The sequence below is a fragment of the Dicentrarchus labrax genome, unplaced genomic scaffold (genome assembly GCF_905237075.1).
Source record: "Dicentrarchus labrax unplaced genomic scaffold, dlabrax2021, whole genome shotgun sequence".
NCBI lineage: Eukaryota > Metazoa > Chordata > Actinopteri > Moronidae > Dicentrarchus > Dicentrarchus labrax.
The window spans coordinates 7692666-7713024 of record NW_026136724.1 but is presented as its reverse complement, the minus strand read 5'-3'; the positions used below and the strand labels follow the sequence as shown (position 1 = coordinate 7713024).

Genomic DNA, 20359 nt, shown 5'->3' with positions numbered 1-20359 from the left:
TGTTAATGGGGCAATCAGTTTCACATATAGCCACCAAATAACACAGAAGTGCAATTTGCATTTGCCTAGAAATATGTCAAATATAAAATGATGCATCCTGTTAAGTGAATATTCTAGCTATTCTTTACTTTTAAACCAATAATATCCACTTTATAAAACATTTATGATGAATGACACTTTTTACTTTTTCTACATTTTACTTCCCTGCTTTCTGTTAAGATGCTGAATAAAATAAAACTGCTGGAGGATCATGACAAATGACATGCTCTCTGAAGAGATTACATTCAATCACTAAAGATCCTCCCCTACTCTCCCAAAACATTCAGACTATGCTTCCTTTAGCAAAAAGAGAAAAATCCCAACTTCCTCCCCCCTTTTCTTGACCCCCTAATAATTTTCCTACCATCTCCAAAGTAAGCTCACAGAGCTTCTAGAGTTTGGAGGGGGTGAAAGGTAAAAAGAAAAAAAAGAAAAAAGACTTTTAAGAATATTATCCTTTAATTACAAAGACAAAAACATTGTTAAAAGAAGTCAACATCCCCTTTGCAATGGGGGAAAAAAGATGGTCCTGCTGGTGTTCAATCTGGATCAACATTTTATTGTGAAAAAACATAATTTTGAAATATGCATGTCACACATTAAATTCCTTTGCTTTACCTCATTCAATCTCCCAAACCTGATCATCAGAAACATGATGTAAAATAAAATCAGAGGCAGTTAGTACAGAATGGGGTAATATACCAGAGCAGCAAAATGGCTGATTTCTCTCTTCTTCAGTACAAAATGAGACTTCAAGTGCGGTGTGACAGTGGAGCATCTCCATTACAACACTGATGAGAAATAAAACAGCTTTTACCACAAAGCAAATCAGGCTTTGGCGCTGAAGCTGTGTGAGTGACACTGATCTCTCTGTGCGTGTGTGTGCGTGTGCCTGATCTTCATCCATCCATCTATCCATCCATCCATTTACTCTAAGCTCTTAAGCAATGCTGCTGTTAAAAAGTCCCCTAAAACTCTAAGCCAAGAGCAATAACATGAGCGGCAGGAGGATAACGTTGATGTAATGTCAGACACACACAACTGACACCCAGTGTTACTCTCGTGTTAACAAAACCCATCACGGTCTGTCTGTCCGTCTGAAGGCGCGCGCTAATCTGCTCTTAATCACAAGCTCTTATTTACAAAAAATACATTTTTTATTAATGCAGCAGAGGGGGAGGGGAATGAGGGAGAGGAGGATGATGGTGATAGTGGTGATGGTGATGATGATTTTGTGATTAAATGATGCCATCGTTGTGTTGGTGGATTAGGACGGGCATGGAAATAGATTAGTTCTGCAGTGGTTTTTCATCATGATTGGCAGGCCTCCAAAACCTCACTCTAAACACTCCCTCTCCCTTTCCTCTCTTTCTATTGCTCCCTCTCCATAAAGCAGAGCTGTGCAGAGGTCTATGGTTTGTAGGCTGCTAGCACCACCCGCTGGTAAAGAAAGACATGATAAAAAATATCCCACTCTTTGCCCCACATAACTTCACTTTGATTTAAATGGATTGTGCAGCGGTTTGGCTCAACCAGAATGGTTACTGTGGCAAACTAAAGGAAAATATACAACTAATTTGTTTTCCCCAAACACATTCTGAATGAAACATAATTGCTGGATGGATTCCCTGGCAGCAATTTTCCAGTCAAGAAAGTCCTCAGTTCTTGTAGCACACAGATCACAGGGGAGGGGTTGGGTTGGATAGTTGGTGACTCTGACTTGCATGTGGGTAACAAAAACCCTTTCATTAGGGAAAAGCTTGTGGTTTTGGTTTAAGACTGTGCTGTATTTCACACAATGCCGACAACAGACCTACATCCATACTGTGGTTACCTTGCATTCTTCTTGTCTTTTCTATGATGTATTTATCCTTGTATAATAGATAAACATCAGTTTGCATCTCTAGAAAAAAGTGTTATCTCTTTGCTCCATCAAAACTTGCAGCTGTTCAATGTGCCTTTAGGTTATTATAGCTGTGCTGGACATGTGTTGATTGGTAGTGTACAAATACAAGGTGCAAAGTGTTAAAGAACATTAGGGTGGAGTTTTCCTCATATAGACCTTTTCCACCAACAGGGAACTGGCTCCTTTTCAGCTCCTGTAGTTGTAGTTGTAGTTGTAGTTGTACTTGTAGTTGTAGTTGTAGTTGTAGTTGTAGTTGTACCGTTTGGAACATTTCAATCACAAATAAATTGGTTCGGAACCCAAAAAGTCGGTTCCCAACTGAAACCAAAAAATGGCAGGTTTTCCTTGGGAACTGTTCGTTTGCTAGACAGAAGTTTCAAGAATCTTGAACAGAACTGGTTCAAGAACCAGAGCTAATTTGAAGGAAAAACACTGTCACAGGCCAGTTCAAGTAGTTATTTTGAGCTGTTCACAACATTTAAAACAAAAATGTATTGGTTCGGAACCTGAAAATTTGGATCTGGAACCCAAGAAAACGGCAGGTTGTCCATGGGAACCAAAATGGGCGTTTCATATTCTTCAGGTCATCTTGCATTGTGGAGCTCCCTCTGTCCGTTCCAATTACAATGGTTCCACTCAAAACTGGTGGAAACGGGGGCTGGTTTGCTAGAGAGCACCAAGGTTCCAAGAATCTTGAACAGAACCGGTTCAAAAACCAGAGCTAATTTGTTGGGAAAACCACTATTAGTGTACAGTGAATGTGTGAAGTTCTGGAAAGAGACCCTGACCACTCCTCTGCCCCTCAGCATCAGCAATCTGCAGCCATCACTCCTCTCTCTGCTTCCTCATTAGGATTCGGAGACAAACACAACCCAGTCAAGTAGACACACACATATGTACAAATGTACTGCACACAGTTTGATTCTAATTGGGTGACCCAAAGCCACTGATATCATCTGCTATGGTGTGAGACCACCATCTCACCCAGAGCGACCGGTGGCCTCTGCAGTCACACTGCCTCCAAAGAACACTGGAGGAGTGAGGGAAGGAGGAAGGGTAAAGAAAAGACAAATAAAAGACAAACTGGCCTAAGAAGGAAGGAGAAGAAGAGGAAGAACACAACAACAACAACGACAAAAACACAAAGTGGCGCCGAGTTCATTAATTAGAATTTCAAATTGGACAAACTCAAGATGACAGCGTTGCGCTTGTCAAATCAGATCATGCCCCGGCGGGGTGAGAGAGAGGGAAGAGAGAGAAGGAGGCACACTGCTCAGAGCCAAATACCACTCTTAGTAGCTGAATGGGTGCCATCTCTCTCTCTCTCTCCTTCCTTCTCTCTCTCTTTCTCTCCATTTCCTCTGATTTCGCCGACTGCCTCCCCTCTGTCCCCGCTTGAATGTCACGGCCGCCTTAACAAGAAGTGACAATTAAAACATCATCGCCGTCTCCAGGCTGAATGGGAGCGGCCTGCCGGGGTCCCTGGTTTCTGTGAGGGGGGAGAAATGGAGGATGAGAGAGAGAAAGACACACACACACACACACACACACACACACACACACACACACACACCAGAGAGAGAGAGAGAGAGAGAGAGAAAGATAATAAAAGAGATGGAGGAGCTGGAAGGAAAAATACAAGAGAAATGGAGAGAGAGATACTTTGGCAACATATACTGAACCATTATGCCAATAAAGATAAATTTGTGTATGTTTGGATGTATGTGTATAAGGAATGGAACAAAGAAAACATCCATAAAACATACATCATTAATGCTTTAAATAACCATGTAATGGAAAATCCAGTGGTACTGTGCCCTTAAATAAAAATTAAGCTGTCCATTTAATAACACAGGACCATCAGGATTAAGAGGGGAAAACATTGTATTTTTAGTTATTTCACTTCACTTCACACATTAGGTGTGAATTTACTGTCATGTGATAATCTGATTTAATGAGCAGTTTTATGTTTTTGTTTATTATTTTACTAAAAAAGGTTGGCAGTTCTTCATAGCCCTCCTCACAACGAGAATGCAAACCAAAACCAAAGCCAAGTAGTAGTAAATGTCTGTGGTGGATATAATAGTGTAACAGTTTTGTTGACACTGTGTCAGTGATTTCCATAGTAAATGTAGCTAATATTCTGTCCATCTTGTTCAATCTAATATCACTGATATTGCATCCAAAAGTTTGGCAAATGTGCCAAAGATAGATCAGAACCTCTGACTGTGTTAAACCAGAACAGTTCCAGTGTCTCCATCACTTCACACCATCAGAGTTACTTTAACACTTTCACATAGTTATGAATTATTGCCTCAGAGGCTCATCAGCAACTGTCCAATCAACACTTGAACACTCAAAGGAAATATCAATGAAATAACAGCTCAGATTTGCAATTTAGTGGTCCTGGAACAGTTTCAGTAAAGCTAACATCCGACATGCCCTTAAACAGTCACGCAATGTGTCCTCACCTGTCTACATGTCATTTAGATTAGATTAGATGTAATTGCAATGATCCCTGTGGGCGAATAATGGAGTGAAGAGCTTGAGAGACTAATTTATAGCTAATGATTATTGAACAAACTGCTGTGAGGGAAAGCAAACATAAGAACGGGATCTAGAGAATAAGATGAAATACATGCAATGGTAATTTCACCAGTGGCCTAGATCAAGCAGGCTAGATGGTGTTTGGCATTTTGAAGTATGTGTTTTATGTGTGTGTGTGTGTGTGTGTGTGTGTGTGTGTGTGTGTGGGTGCACTCACTGGACGCTTCACCAGCTGTGCCACTGCACACAAGGAAGGAGCTGCCGCCAAAATGAGCTGTCTTCACAAAGAGCCAAAAATCATCCAGCACGCCACTGGGCACACACACACGCACACACACATTCACACGTATGTGCATCCATTGCATGCACAGACAGAGGCAGACATATAGACAAGATCCCAGTTAATGAGGCATGTATTTACAAGTGGACACAACTTAAACTCCTGAGTTTTAATTTTTAAACTTGTACAGTGTATCCTGATTTATGTTGCGTGTATGTGTGTGTGTGTGTGTGTGTGTGTGTGTGTGTGTGTGTGTGTGTGTGTGTGTACAGAGCCAAACAGCCAAGGGCTCTCCGGTTTGATGGCTTTCTGTTATGACTCCATTATGCTGATGGCTTTGGTTCTGTTCCAGGTTCTCTACGAGTGTGTGTGTGTGTGTGTGTGAGTGAGTGTCTAGGTGTGTGTGTGTGTGTGTGTGTGTGTGTGTGTGTGTGTGTGTGTGTGTGTGTGTGTGGGGTGGCAGGAAAACACTCCTTAGAATCATTAAGGATCGTGCAAGCATCTCTGCAGAGCCTGGCTCGCCCCTATAGTTCCTGAACCTTTGAAAATTATAATTTTAGTTTTTTGCACCTGGAGCTTTATTAAGTACCAAATGCAGGTTTAATCCATAAGTTCCTCAAAACATTCTTGATCCCCCTGGGAAAGTTCCTGTAGTGGAAATGTCCTCTTTTAGGTAAAGAAATGTGTTAAATTTTTTGTAATGATCTTGAACATAGTCTTTTAATTTCAGGAAAAAAAACATTATAGAGAAATCACAATAAATCATTACAATACCAGAGGTCCATTTAATTGAGTGCAAATGTACAATGGTCAGCAGAACATTTATTGCCCTACATTTACAGTAAGCGACAGACAGAACACTGACAAGAATCCACTCACACAAACACAACACAAAAAGGACTGATGAAAACTATTAGTCCAGTATGACTTCAAATTTGTTTGATGTTCTTACATAAAGGTAATGGCTGCAATTCCTTAGATATATATATGTTAACTCTTCATGTGTTTAATGGAGCTGTAAAGGCTATGATATAATAGTATAAAACTCTTTTTTATCCACCTTTCTAACCTGTACCTCACCATAAAACTCAAGTCCCCTTGTAGCTGATTTGTAACTCTTACACAAGTAGTATGAAATTCTCTGTAACTCATACATATTATGTTTGTAACATCTCACATATGTTTTATCAAAGCCACAGCTGTATCCTGGATATTTGTTGGAAAAGGAGATGGGAAGCAGCAGAACGAGCCACAGTGGCTGGGTTACTGTAAGTTATTGTGCAGTATTGCATGAGACATTAGCCTACTTTTGTTAATTATTTTGGACAGTTGTGTGTTTGTCATTAATTTAAGTTTAAAAGGAGCTAAAGTGCTATCTCCCCGCAGAACTGTTCTCCAGCATATTGCAGTTAGACCACAAATATTGCACGAATATACATTTACAGTATGTCTGTGTCAGTATGTTTTTGGCTGTTGCATTGCAGAATATCCTTCTTGTGTGCACACTGGTTGTTGTGTGTGCATGTGTGTGTGTGTGTGTGTGTTCTAGGCTTCTTCATCACTGCTACACCAGGTAGGTCCATTCGCTGGGTGTGCGTCCATACTGTAAGAGAGCAAAAGGTCGTGAGAAGGTTACAAGAGAGTCCTCCAGGGGGGCCCGAGCAGTTAGCAAAAATAAAATCTCACGTCACTAGAGCACTAAACTTCTCTCGCCCGCCGCTGCTTAATTGCGAGCAAAAACACAAATCAAAAAATGAAATCAAATATCCGTGAGCAAATCTGCAAACTCAGCCAGCACCAGAACACAGCACAACGGAGAAAAGAAACTATAATAAAAATCAAAACAAAATGTTCCCCAATCCGTGACAGCCGTGGAGACAAATCCAATTATTTGTGTCTCATGTTGCAAATTTGTTCTAATGGTCGAAGTGAGAAAGTAAATAAACGCCTGCGAAGGGGAAACAAAAGAATGTGATTTCTAATTAACTTGAAAGAGGAACAGCAGGGCGACTTAGTAAACCCATCTTTCATCTGCTGCCTCAGACCACTCGTTTGTTTGTTGCACAGTGTTGTCTTCAGAAGGGGCGGGAGGAGGAGTGTGTGTGGGGGGATAACACCGCACTGCTTCCCTCCAAATGAAATGTCAACAGATTTAACAGCGCTGCGGAAGGAGCGCAGCGTTTTCCAGCGTTTTGTCGATTTTATTGTTCATTAAGCTTCACTGCCGCCCCATCTCCCTCCCCCCCGTCAAATCTTCTTCCTCCTCCTCCTCCTCTCCCACTTGTTCGAGGCTGCATTTGCAGCATCTTGGCTTTGAAGATCACAAAAGGCTGAGGCAATAATTGGGTTTGTGCAATTACAGCGAGCTTAATGAGAGAATTCAGGAGTTTGTCTTGCCCCTATCTCCAACTCTCCACACTCCGCCATTAGGCCCCGGCAGCTGTCTCTCTCTCCCTCAGAAGCACTGTCGACGGAGGCCGATCTTATCGTATATAATGATGTGGTCAACGCATTCATAACACACATGCACACAAGTCCTGGGTGATGGAGAGAGCAGATATGCTAATGGCCTGCCCCAGACTGACCAAGGAAGACGAAACAACAAAAAACACAGATGCGGCAGAAAGTAAAGAGAAGGAGAGGGAGACAAAGCGAAAGAAAAGAAGAGAAAAGTCATTAGTTGAAGAGATAAGGCAGATCGACTAATCAAAGTGTTTAGAGGACGTTTAAAAGATCAGGAAAGGGCCACTATCTGCTCATGTAATTCAGATGTGTAAGCCTGCAAGGCATCCAGTGCAAAACCAGTTTATGATTCATAATCAGCTTGTCATCAAAGGACACTCAGAAAAGGACACACTAACCTTTAACTGTTCCCCAGTCTGGAGTATTTCTCTCTTTGCAGATTCAAATAATTTTGTTCGGCTTAGTTCAAAGATTTAAAATCAATAACTATATGTAGTTTGTGCATATCACAATTCAGAATGCTGATCAAAAGGCTGTGTATGCCTTTACCTCAGTTTTGGATTTTTAAGCAGCGGTGGAAGAAGTATTCACATCCTTTTCTTTAGTAAAAGTACTAATACAACAATGTGAAAATACTGTAAGTCCTGCATTTAAATCATACTTAACTAAGAGTAGTGAAGTCTTATAAGCAAAGTGTACTCAAAGTGTCATCAGTGCTCATTCTGGAGAAAGATGTCCCCTGTGACTGATATATCCTCACATATGACATTATTAGATTGTTAACACTGATGGATCAATGAGTACGTAGCATTTTACTGCTGAGCTGGTCAAGGTGGAGCTAGTTTTAAGTACTCTCTATACAGTTAGGTATTTTAGTCCAGTGGTTCCACACAAAGGGGTCAGACCCCCTCCAAAGGGTCAAAAGATAAATATTAGGGATTAGGGAAATTTATATTCATTGTGCTCACCTTTCTCTATTTTTGTTTTTCTTTTTGTGAAATGTTGGATAAGAAACTTTCGGGGAAGTTCAGAGGAAAAGGTCTCTCAGCTCATAGACATTTTAACGTGACATGGGGCCCAGACAAGACACTGTACTGAACATGTCCAGTCAGCTCTACAACTTAACAGGAACTACAGAGACTAAAGTTAAAAAAGGGTTCCAAGTCAGTTTTGGGCCAAGACATCTTTAGTTTCAGAAGATGGAAGATTAGGTTTTAACCAGTCCGTTTTTTAACACAGCATGTTTGGTGGACAGATAACACTTGCCCTAAAGATTTCTGTGTTTTAGCTTAGGTTCTGGTGCCGGTGACATACAGGAAAATGGAAAAAGTTTGAGTGTGTAACCAGATAGGAGCATGGCTTATGTTGTCATTTGTTGTGACTCTTGTCTGGAAAGAGAAGCTTTGTTTGCTGAGTATGAAATACATAATCACTTGTAAGATCATTTCATGTGTTTAAAGCAGAGAGACACCAAAGGTTTTCCAGTTTTCTGAATGTCATACAAGACTTACAAGTCATCCACAACTGCTGTTTCTTGGAAACAAACCCTTACAGAGGCTGCAGTTTTGCTAAATTAAGATTTAGTGTGCGCTGTACAGAGATCCTGACATCCCAGTGCAAGTGATAAAGTAAGGATCACATTCAAGCTCATACCCCTACTAATAATAGGCTCGTTACACAGCACAATAACAGACAGTCAGCGATACATAACACACTCATTAACACAAATCAGGCCTTCAGCAAAGAACATTATGAATCTGTTTAAACCTGCAGTGCTGCATAGACTGTAGTGTAGGCCATGTACAATATTACGGAGACATTACTCATTACCTAATAAGATATTTCACTTATTAGCTACTTACAGGCAAGATAATGTATGTAGTGGTTGTACAATGAATGAGGACCAATGAGGGTTTGCTCATAAAAGAACAACTTAATGCTTTTATCTCGTTGAGTTACATAATAACCACTCATATAACAGTCCTGCAATGCAATTATGGAGATGCGTGATAAGTTAATATTTGGAGGAGAACATTTTTTTTTGTTAGGTCTTGCCTCTCAACAACCATATTTTCAATGTATCTAGTTATTTCTCCTTTTTCAGTGAAGCCTCTTTATTGCTGGTTAGTGAGCACTAACAAGGCTGACATGTGACAATGTATAAATGTTCTAGGCATTTGTCATCTTGTCAGACAGCTAGTGCCACTCGCACCCCCACCTTTTACTTAGAAGGATGCTGTTCCTTCTAATTGTTCTCCAACAATCACATCGCTGAATGCTTTATAAAATAGAGACCTGAGGGTGACAGGAGTGTAAAGAACACAGATGCTCAACAAGCTGTTACTAAGCTAGGCAAAACATCTGTGGGATGTGTGTGTATATGTGTGTGTATGTGTGTGTGTGTGTGTGTGTGTGTGTGTGTGTGTGTGTGTGTGTGTGTGTCTGTCTGTCTGTCTGCATCCACAAACCTGTATATCTGAGAGTTCTTTTGCAATCCGTGAAGTCAGCTGTGAGTTTTTATCCTGACTGGGGATGTGCAAGTTCTAAAACACACAAAAAGACACAATTTTAATAATTTAATCTGCTCTGTGAACTGCTTGTTACAATTTAAAATTATGGGAACATAGAGAATATTAAGTAAACATATTATGATATTAAAACCAAGTAGCCATGAGGTCCTGACAACCTTCTAAAGATAAAAAACATCCATGTGGTCACAAGAGACGGTGAGCCTCATTCATCAAGGCACTAAGCTTCTAAAAGTTGAAAACTATTCACAGATAACTACTTTGTATTAAAATGTGCTTCTTTCATATGAAACATTTAATCAAATAAAGACAGCATGACTTTTTTTTACAGTGTAACTTTGGGCTCTAGGCACAAAGTCCAACTTCCTGTAAGTTATCATTAGAAAGAAGATGAAACTTTATAGGCTGCAACCGACTCGCCTCATACTCTCTTTCCTAGTGTGTAGGAGAAACTACGGTGGCTGCAAAACCCGTTGGCTAATGGGCCATTATTGTAGCTACTATATATAAATGGACCTATCTAGAGCCTGTGTTTGGTTAGTCCCTTCTGGGCTTAAGAAAATATAAATCCTGTTGCACTCCACTATGACATTCATTGTTTGTTTAATCATTTAAATCTAAGTGATACAACCCATTATTTATTTTCATACAAACATAAACCTTTATATAAAATATGTAATGTCTAATAACACTTTATATTATTGGCTTTCATGTATATTAGTGAACAGAGAGATACATACAGTGTATATTTCTCAGGTGCTCTTTCTCTTACCTCTCCCTGGTAAACAATGTCTCCTATGGGGCAGATCATGCAGGCAGTACCGGAGCCAAACATCTCTTTGACCCGCTGTTGCTTTATAGCAGAGCACAGCTGGGCCATGGTCAGGTAGCGCTCTTTCACCTCAAACTCACCCTGGGCACAGGAGAGAGTGGACAGGACCAGAGGAAATGTGAGGCAAAGTTCAGAAAATATTTATTCATGCACGTTTTAAGGTTTTATCTTTCTCACCCATTTCCTGGTTAATTCCAGGACACTCTGTCGGGTTATTCCTGGGAGTATGATACCATCCAGAGGTGGAGTTGCAAGTTCCTCCTCTGAAAATAAAATATGTTCATAAACAGAGCAAAAGAAAACGTACAAATTGTTAAGGCAAAAAATGATTGAACTGGAGATGCTGTGTCATTATGCTGTAGTGACATTGTTCTGCCAGTAGAGGTCACATTTGTAAAATGTTTTTTTATCTAAAGCACATTACATAACCTTACTATGAGTCTACAGCACAGCAAAAAAGCCTGTGATTGACCAAGTTCTAGTGTGACTAACCCCCATCCTCGTTGATCCAGTACAGGAAGATGTTCATGGTTCCTGCCTCAGTGATCTGGTGGTCCTCTCCATAAAGCCACAGCACCTGCTGACACCCATAATCCTGCGCTTCATACTGGGCAAACAAAGCACCTCCGTAGTTCCTGCAGAAATCCACAGCAACAGTTACAATTAAGTAATGCAGCATGATGCTCTTCGTCTTTAAATTTGGTGTAATTTGTGCAAGGACACAAGCATATTTTGTGTTTTTTGGGAGGGCAGAAGGATCAAAAGCTTGATTTCTCTGCACCTTACACATACCTACCACGTGCGCTTGAATGATAAAGTGTATAAAACTAAATAAGAATATTGATTTCATGTCAGAAACAACATTGATATTTTCAACAATGAATGAGTCTAGTGCTAAAGATTTTTCACCACTTGTCTTTAAGGATTCAGCACCCAGATATTGGAGTTGAGTGCATTGATTGATTATCAGTGAATAAAAACTAAACATGCATACAGTATGTGTCTACCCACCCTCCCATCTTGCAGTCTCCAGTTCCTCCTTTCCAGGCCCGTGTGAACTTTGGGTCAGCCCATAAGGACACGGCCTGTGTCTCGGTGTTGAAGTAAGGGCACACTTGACACAGGATCACATACAGCAAGGCATGGCCGGGCTTCATTATAGCCAGAGAGGGCTACCATGGGCACACAAACACATAGGGGTGCATTTTAAATTTGACATAATAAAAGATTTTTAAAAAATACCTCAACAAATGAATGCAGCACTTCATGATCCTCCTTACCTCAGTGCCAATAAATGTTGGTCTGATGTACAGACTAACAGAGTCGGAGCGAGGAACCCATTCCTGTTCAACCTCTACCAGTTGTCTGATACACTGCAGAAACTCTGACTGATCAAAGGCCTGCAGGAGGTAGGGGGGTGGAGAAAGAGAAAGATAAGGAGAGTGGAGGTTGAGTGGCTGAAAATAAAAGAACGAAGGTAGCTATGGTACTTAGATGATCAGAAGTAGAAGACTCAGTTGAAGTTGTAGCTGAGGTTACATTTTGAAGGCAAAAACAGTCATTTGTTCATCACTGCCACCTATCCTTTCATCAGTCCATCCATTCATATCTCCATTCATTCCTCACATCCATCTTACAGGTAGACAAGCTCTCTTGGCAGAGTTGGACATGCGGCTCATGTTGAGCGTCGGTCTGAAGAGACGCAGCTGGTTGTCATCACCACGGTATGCCTTCATTCCCTCAAAGAGCTGGTGAGAAGAGAAGAAACATAAAGAAAAAGTATATTTGAATTTTAAATACATTGAGCAACCCAGAGGAGGATTTCCTGAGCATGGAGTTAGTTAAGGGCCATACTGTAGCAAGGATTTCAAAAATACTGAGGTCATGAGTTTTGAGTCCATATTTTAAATCCCAATAAATCGCATGGTCAATTATATTTGCTTAAAATTGTATTTAAATTGAGCTGGTCAGGTGCCTGGTTAGCTCAGTGGGTAGAGCTGGCGACCCATGTACTGAGGCTGTGTCCTTGCTGCAGTGGCCCAGGGTTTGAGTCTGACCTGTGGCCCTTTGCTGCGTGTCATCCCCTCTCTTTTCCCCTCTTTCCTGTCTGTCTTCAGCTGTCACTATCATAAAGGCAATAAAAGTCCCCAAAAATACTTTAATAAATTAAAAAAATAAATAAATTGAGCTGCTCTTTCAAGAAAATTCTTCCAAACGTCAATAACTTGTTAAAATCAACTAAACTAGAAAATGATTAGGAAATAACAAATCCATAAAATAATGTATTACAGTTTTTTTTTTCCAAAGTGAAGGTCTGAATGCTGTTTCAAAACCCTCTCCATGCTGCTTGGAATACAATTCTGGTGGAGAAAAACGAAATAATGTATTTATTTAATGTCATGCAAGTATTAAAATGTTAACATATTGGGTCTAAAAATAGTTTACAAAATAGTTCAATGAATAAAAATAAAAAATAAAATAAATCCACACTGCACTGCAATATCAATACCATTAACAAACTTGTGCCATTTATATATAAATTATAAATTCTCTTTGGTTTTATTCGGTTTTGTGGTAGATTCATGTTTTAGATGGGGTAATAAATGTAATCAGTTCAGTTTAGGTGGCTAGTGATCTTTATGGGAGGGGAAAGTATGCTAAGAATTTGTTAATAAATCACAGTGTTCTAAACCATTGTGTTGTGGAAGGCCTAAGGCCTTGGGATGGGATTTAGAAGTGGTACGGTTAGGAGGTAACCAGGTGATCTTGGAGATACTGGATGGTATATAAGGAAGATCATCCGGGAGTCTGGAGAGAACATCTATCCATGCTGAATGAATAAAGGGACTGGATTCATCACACTGGGTTTGTAATCCTTCAGAGAACTAGCAACTCTCAATGTTTTGAAAGAATTTCTTCTACAGTTTCATCCATCATGCATTTGGTGCAATGTGATATTGTGTTTTTATGGGCACCTGTGCTCAACTTCATATTTATTCATTGTTTTCCATAAGTAGTTAGCATGGATAGTAAATCCATTTTAACTAACTTAAAAGTAAGGGTAAAGTTTGAACCCTTCCCAGCAAGTGTACCTGTACACTGTAGTGTAGTGACGAACAGGCTGGGTGGAGTGACAGGTTCTCAAAGGGCTTGATGACTGGAGCCTGCCAGCCCTCACTCTCACTCCATTCTATGGTCAGCATGTGGTCAGTGAAGACAGCCCCGTAGTCGAACTCATCCGGTTTTCTCTTTAGAGAGGAGGACAGCTGGATAACCAGGTCCGAGGCCTGGTTTAAAAAAACAAAGAATGGAACGACAGGGAAAATAGTGACATTTTAGAATAAACCTGAACATTTTAGGCAAGAATCCACCAATATCAACATTTCAATTCATGGAGCACTGTGTTCACATTTCATCCAATTATCACCCCCGAAAGGTTTCCTTTACTAAACCTTTAGTTTCTTTTATTAGGTTTATGCAACATGGAATATAGTGGCATGAGGTCACACACACGATTACACACTCAGAATCAATTGAAATAGACATGACTTTATTTCTAAAAAGCGACTGGTGACAAATTTAGCGACTTATTCAGCCCATCAGGGAAAGGGTAAGACATATATTCCCATGCATTAATTATCATGCATGATGCTCAGAGTAATAGCAGTTCACAGCTCTTCTGCCAACAGCGCCAGGGTGTCTCCCTCTCCTCTTGTGCCGTGCACAGGCAGTCAGTAAGGTGTGGCAGTAGGGCACGTTTGACCTTCTCTCTACCCTCTCTCTCCAGATCTCTGGATTAGGGCGTTCCTATAGTTTGTATATATGTATATAGTTCATTTGACCTTCTTTCTCACTCTTTCTGTCCGGGTTTTTGGATTAGGGTGTGGCCTAAAGCTTATATGTAAATACTGTGTTTGAGCTAAATATTTAAATAGTTTGTTTGATCTTCTCCCTCCCTTTGTAGAGGGAACGTTTTTAACTTCAAATATAAGATGTCCTTGTAATGAGTTTGTGATTATTTGGTTAAATAATAATAATAATAATAATAATAATAATGTTCAGTGTGTGTGTAACTAGATTTCCATACATGTACCAATCAGAAACAGGTTTGCATTTGCACTGCAGTTTGCAGTTATAAATACTTCATAGAATATAGAATTTGGGAGACTAAAGTTCATTTGGAGCCCTGCCTGTGTTTGGCCAGCAGAGGTTGCTGTAACATTGACAGTGTGCCAGGCTAATTCAAAGATTGCCACAAACAACATGAGTCACAGTTCACCTCTCAGTGGTCACCAGACAACAAATCGGTGACACTGTAACATCAGTGACAGTAAGGCATACAGAAAGACACTGTAGAGACAAACAGGATGATATTCATGTAAATTTGCATTGAAGCTGTCTCTCTCAACTACCCCTTTTATTTGTCAAAGTTCATGTTAAGATACAGAATATAAAAGCATAATTTGCACTGAAGGAGCTTCAATCTGAGTCATCCAGTCTCTGAGTCCATTATGTCCCCATACTGCTTTTATGGCGCTACAGTAACAGCAGGTTGAGAAATATGTGTCACATTTATCAAGAACAAGTGTTGTCTCGTCCTGCTGTTCTGCAAGACTGAGTTATGTCCTTCTTTTAAAGAGGCACCTCTTTCTGGTATGACATTCAGTGAGTTATCTGTTCCAATTGGCTGGGATTAGACTGGCTCTTCATCCCCTCCCTCCTGGTGCAGAAGGTTGCTTGCGCCATAATCCCAGATTACAGTACAGGAAGGTACAACAGCGTGTGAAAGTGGTCAGAGTAATGCATTTTTTAACGTATTTTTTAACATGCCACTGATTATCTTTGTTACATCAAATCCCTATATAAATATCAATATACTTTTTTAGAGTTTATCTTTGTATTTTTTTTACATTCTCCAAACCGATCCCAACACTTATCCTTGTAAGTGTGCTTGTGTGTCTCTACAAATGCCCCCCTTAATCCCTACCTGAGCCTGCTGTCTACTGCTCAGGTGTTCAGGGTCAGAAAACAAGCAAAGCTCCAGCTACTTAGCGTGAGCTGGGGAAGTGGATTCTGCTGAGCAGGCTGCCCCAGGAGGGACGACGAGTACAGGTGTGGACACTGGTTGTGTCCTTACCCCCAGAAATGGCCACATAATGGATGAGTTGAGAGCTAAATCAAACACCGTTAGAAATTCTCGATCCGGTTGACACCAAGTGAACTTATACTTATACTGGTGTGTGTCCATTGGATTCATTTTTCAAGTGTTTTTTTGGTCACAGTAAGGACAGCACTGAATGACTGTGGCTCTCAAGGCCTTTCAGTGCTGCTCTTGGCACCATGAGGACAAGAGGCAGTGCTGGAATATCTTCTATGTGGTGCAACAGGGGGGATTCTTAAGTGTCAGGAAGCCAGGGGATCATCAAGATGCTGCAGCTGGAGCAGCTACTGAGGGTAAGTGGTCTTAAATCATAACGGCATTTAGAGAACAGACTTTACTAACATCCCCTTAAGTTTAGCATATATGCATTCTGCAAACAAAACAGCCACAATATACTAAAATAACTTGTTTCAGTACCTTAAAGCTTGGGATGATGTTGTCAGCCATTGGAGTGGTGGGAATGAAGCTGCTTCCTGAAAACCATTAGAAATATTTTAACATTACAGTGATGACTTAAATGTGCACTTTTTTCTTCAAAAACAAATTTACAAACATTAATTAGTAACTGCGTACAAATATGTGTTAGCATTGCATAAGAAAGGTATTACAGGAGGGGTATGACCTGCTGAACAGCATGCAGTATCTAGTATCCAGCATTGGTGAAGCCTTTCCTCACCTCACATTATTGATTCAATCTCCTGAGTTCACATAATATTTTCTCACTACATAATGCAAAGTTAAGTCAATGTGGAAATGGGTTTTGCTCTATGTAACAATTTGTTTTATTAATAATATCAATACAGCTCTTTTGATTTGTGGCTGCACACTAACCACTGCTGTGTTTAACATTGTACATTCTACACTTTATCAAATCTATTTCTAAGCAGGTGTAAACAGAAATAGGCCTTGTGATAGAATTGCTGTATATCATTGGCCTTCACAAACGAATGGTTTTACATATAAGACAACATTTCACATAGGAGCCTTAAATATGTGTCAATAACTTGGCTGTTTTAATATAGGATATTAATAATTTATATTTACTCTTACTGCCAGATTAAAGCACAACCTGTGTTACCAATATATACGTAGTATAGTAGTCAATATAGTAGTTATACGTTACCTTCAGAGCAGGAGAGACGTCTGACCCAGAGGTTGCTGTGATGATATTTAAACCGACTGTGCACCTTTAGGTCCTCCCTGCTACCCTTATAACCCCTAACCTTATATATACTGTCAATGCTGCTAACCAGTATACTCGCTCAGGGTGAAACCCCTCCCCATTATCGTGCTGTCATGACACCAAACATCCAAATTAACCCAATTAACATTTAAACACCACTGACCATCTGACCCATGTCTAATAGGGAATTTGTGTTTATTTCCTGTTTAATGTAACACTGCAATATGGCACTTTTCTCTGTGAGTCCGGTGCAGAGCGAGTAGGCTTGTTATACATGAGACACTAACAATGGGAACACACTCAAAATCATTTTGAATTTATTGGACTTTTAACATCACAGCAGCATACATGCGGAGTTGCAGCCTGTTATATCGGGTGCTGTGTCCCCCTCAGGTCGCAGGGAGGGGGTGCTGGCTCATTTTTAGAGTCGTGAACACCCGCGGAGCTTTTAACTCTCTCTGTCTCGAGCGCTGGGCTGTAAACTACCTGTGCGCGTGCAGTCTGTGTGCGAATGGACAGTTGGCCAAACATTTCGTCGCGGATATTTGCTCGTACAAGCTTTACAAGGTAACAAAGATGTATATCCTGCTAGCACACCAAGGCAGTTTGAGAGAGTAAACACAGACCGTGGCTTTCTTAGACTTCAGGTGGTCAGGTGCGTTAGGTTTGTATAGACCTAAATGTGCGCTCGAGTCGTTTTTGACGACATTTCAAAAAAATAAATAAAAAATGTTCCTGTAGTGTGACTGTCGTAGCCAGGCACTTTTTATTTGCTACATATTTAAATACGTTTGTTTTGCTTATTTTTTGATAAAATGTCGCTTTTCCTAAAAATGTACTGTAAAGAAATTAAGTGTGCTATCCATGTTTCAGATTTTATTTTAACTACCGGGAGTTGTGTTAGAAAATGAGACGTATATTAAACTGGAATAAATGATATTGTGTGTAAAACTGGTAAGCTAACTGATTAATTAGCTTGGTTGCACACCTGGAGCCTGAGTAGGCGCTCCTTCGGATTTGAACCCATTTGCTTTAGTCTTTCAGAAGTCACGATTTAAAATCTGAAACCTTGTGGACTGGTTTTCATGTATACTAACTTGTATAGACTCCTATCATGTAGTGTTTGGTCCTTTTTTTATTAAGCTGTTTGTGTGATTAGGGAGGTTAACATTTGTCTTTATCTCTTTTCTTTCCTCTCCATCTTCTTTCTGTCTTCAGTCCTTTCTTGCCTGCTTGTTTTAGAGTTCTTAACACAAGACCTCATGTCTATGATATCTACTGAATCCATGCCAAGGGTCCTATACAGACTGAATCTGCCAGTTATACAGTACATCATAGTGTTACACTATGCTATGCAGTGTTGGGGTTCCACTATGCAAAATAACCATGGCCCCTCAGTGTTTTATATTTCTATATTCTTTTAAATAAACTAAATATTTTCTGATTCTCTCTCCTCAGACTTCAGCCTCTCCTCTAGCCAGGAAGCCAGCACTGCAGCTCTGCCTTCAGCAGCATGGAATATTACACGCCGCAGCCGAATCGTCGCCACAACCCCGTGGACAGCATCTGCCGCAAACTGCAGACCATTCAGTGGCGTGGTGATCGAGAGCCCAATTCACCGTTCCAGATTCCCAAACTCTCCTCCAGCAGTTACGACAGCCCACAGTGTGGCCTCAGGCACAACCTGGAAGCCATCCTGAAGAAAGGGGCCATCCACAGAGACGAGGGGGAGAGGGGGAAGGAGAGAGCAAAGGAGAAGGGGAAAGGGAAAGGGAAAGGGATGGGAATGCCGAGCTCTGCAGCCTCCCAGAGGATCAGCCTGGGTCCCTCGGTCCCTCTGTCCACCCCTTCCACCCCTGCATGCAATCCCTCCATGCCAGCTAACGTCACATACACTATCACTAGCACTCTGGGGGAGAGGAGAGGTGCTGATGGGAGTGATTTAAGACAAGTTAAGACATGGCAGAGGTCCTGTTCTACACCCACGGGCCAGTCCAAAGACTCCCCTTACTTTACATTTACACGAGGACCCCAGTCGGCGCAGCCTGAGAGTGAGAGGCCGAGCAGGAGCCCGCCTCTGTCTCGTACCTTCACCCCAAACCACAGCACGCTCTCCTACAACCTCAACTTCTGCTCAGCCGATACGGGGAACTTGGATTGTGAGCTGCCCTACCCCGCTCTGGTTGTGAAAAGACTGTCCATGGGAGATGGAGGTATGGAGAAATGTCTGCTGGTCAGCTGGGGATGTGCAAGTTTTTGTAGCAGCGTACTTTCAGCGAACACAAGATGGATTGAGTGTGAAAGTTCATTCATGACCTTGGGGGGAAAAAAAACCTAACTAAAGGCCCACTTACTATCTTTTTTCAGAGCTTTTAGGGAGATTTCATGGCCTTCAGCAGCTGATAGTTTTTCCTTGTTGTCCATCCACTAATAAGGTGTGAGATGCAGGTGCAAGCTCTGGAAAAAGTGGACCTCAAGTTAACATTTTTTTTGCATAAACAAAATTGATTATTTGGTCTTAACTTCAGTTTATAATTTAAAGCTGCAAAAATCTGATTCCATTGACTTGTTCTAGCACTTCTAATGGCATTTGCAAGGATCCACCGTGCCTGAACAAAAATAACCAATCAGACGAAAGAAAGAAAGACACTCTGGGTTGGTGGCTTTGTTGAGTCTCATTCCCAGGTTGTCAGATACTGATGCTGGGAATGAGACTCAACAATCAACTATCTTTCTTGGCTCTGATTGGTTGTTTTCGTGCAGGCCTAGTGGGTTCTTGCAAATGCCATTAGAAGTGCTAGAACAAGCCAGAGGAACCTTTTGTGTATTATCTGTCTCATGTAGTAATGGCAGAATATAATTAAGGTTAATTCAATTTAAGTTATTTTTATAAAACTTACCTACTTAATATTGGAACCAGCAAGAAATGCTTGACATGCTGATTCCTGGACAGAAAGTTTAGGTTGAAGATCTAAAGGAGGATGGAGAATGCATTTACTTTATAAAATAGATAGATAGATATACTTTAATGATCCCAAGCTGGGAAATTGCAGTGGAATGGAAATGGAAGAATGAACAGACTTACTACAAACAAAAACATGAAAATTCCAAATTCCAGTCTATGTTTACTTCCAGAGAAACAACATTGGTGCTGAAAAGGTTACAAATATAAAAATCATAGGCTTCAAAACTCCAGGGGCCACAAAAGCTCCAAATTCAGAGTTGATAAGGGCCTTAAGATGAGTTCTGTCATGTCTTAAAGTCTGTTTTGATGATCCTTATCCTATATGTAAATAGTTTGTTTGACCTTCTCGTTCACTCTCTTTCTGGATTAGGGTGATCCTTTAGCTTATTTGTAAATAGTTAATTTGAGCTTGTAAATATTTAAACGTACTACAAGGAGTTTTTTGAAACAGTCTG

General features: G+C 40.6%; 2 protein-coding genes across 8 annotated transcripts in view; one reads left to right on the top strand and one right to left on the bottom strand.

Moving 5' to 3' along the window:
- Window positions 1–5537: 5537 nt before the first annotated feature.
- On the bottom strand, window positions 5538–17003 carry bcat1 (branched chain amino-acid transaminase 1, cytosolic). The gene is made up of 11 exons (XM_051392527.1): window positions 16880–17003; window positions 16174–16229; window positions 13688–13882; window positions 12233–12343; window positions 11876–11995; window positions 11607–11767; window positions 11088–11230; window positions 10773–10858; window positions 10536–10676; window positions 9704–9778; window positions 5538–6375 (listed from the first exon to the last, which is right to left on the bottom strand). Exons 2-11 carry the CDS (start codon window positions 16201–16203, stop codon window positions 6337–6339), a joined length of 1101 nt encoding a protein of 366 aa, XP_051248487.1. The 5' UTR covers window positions 16204–16229; window positions 16880–17003; the 3' UTR covers window positions 5538–6336.
- The window catches only part of lrmp (lymphoid-restricted membrane protein), a 35707-nt gene continuing 30486 nt past the window's right edge, over window positions 15139–20359 (top strand). For 2 of the 7 annotated variants that reach the window (XM_051392518.1, XM_051392515.1), the window contains exons 1-2: window positions 17326–17506; window positions 18398–19152. In XM_051392518.1, coding sequence (XP_051248478.1) covers window positions 18453–19152 — 700 coding nt within the window. In that variant the 5' untranslated portion in view covers window positions 17326–17506; window positions 18398–18452. Of the gene's footprint in view, window positions 16050–17325; window positions 17507–18397; window positions 19153–20359 lie in introns of those variants that run through there. The other 5 variants (XM_051392513.1, XM_051392511.1, XM_051392512.1 and 2 more) reach the window with 4 other exon arrangements.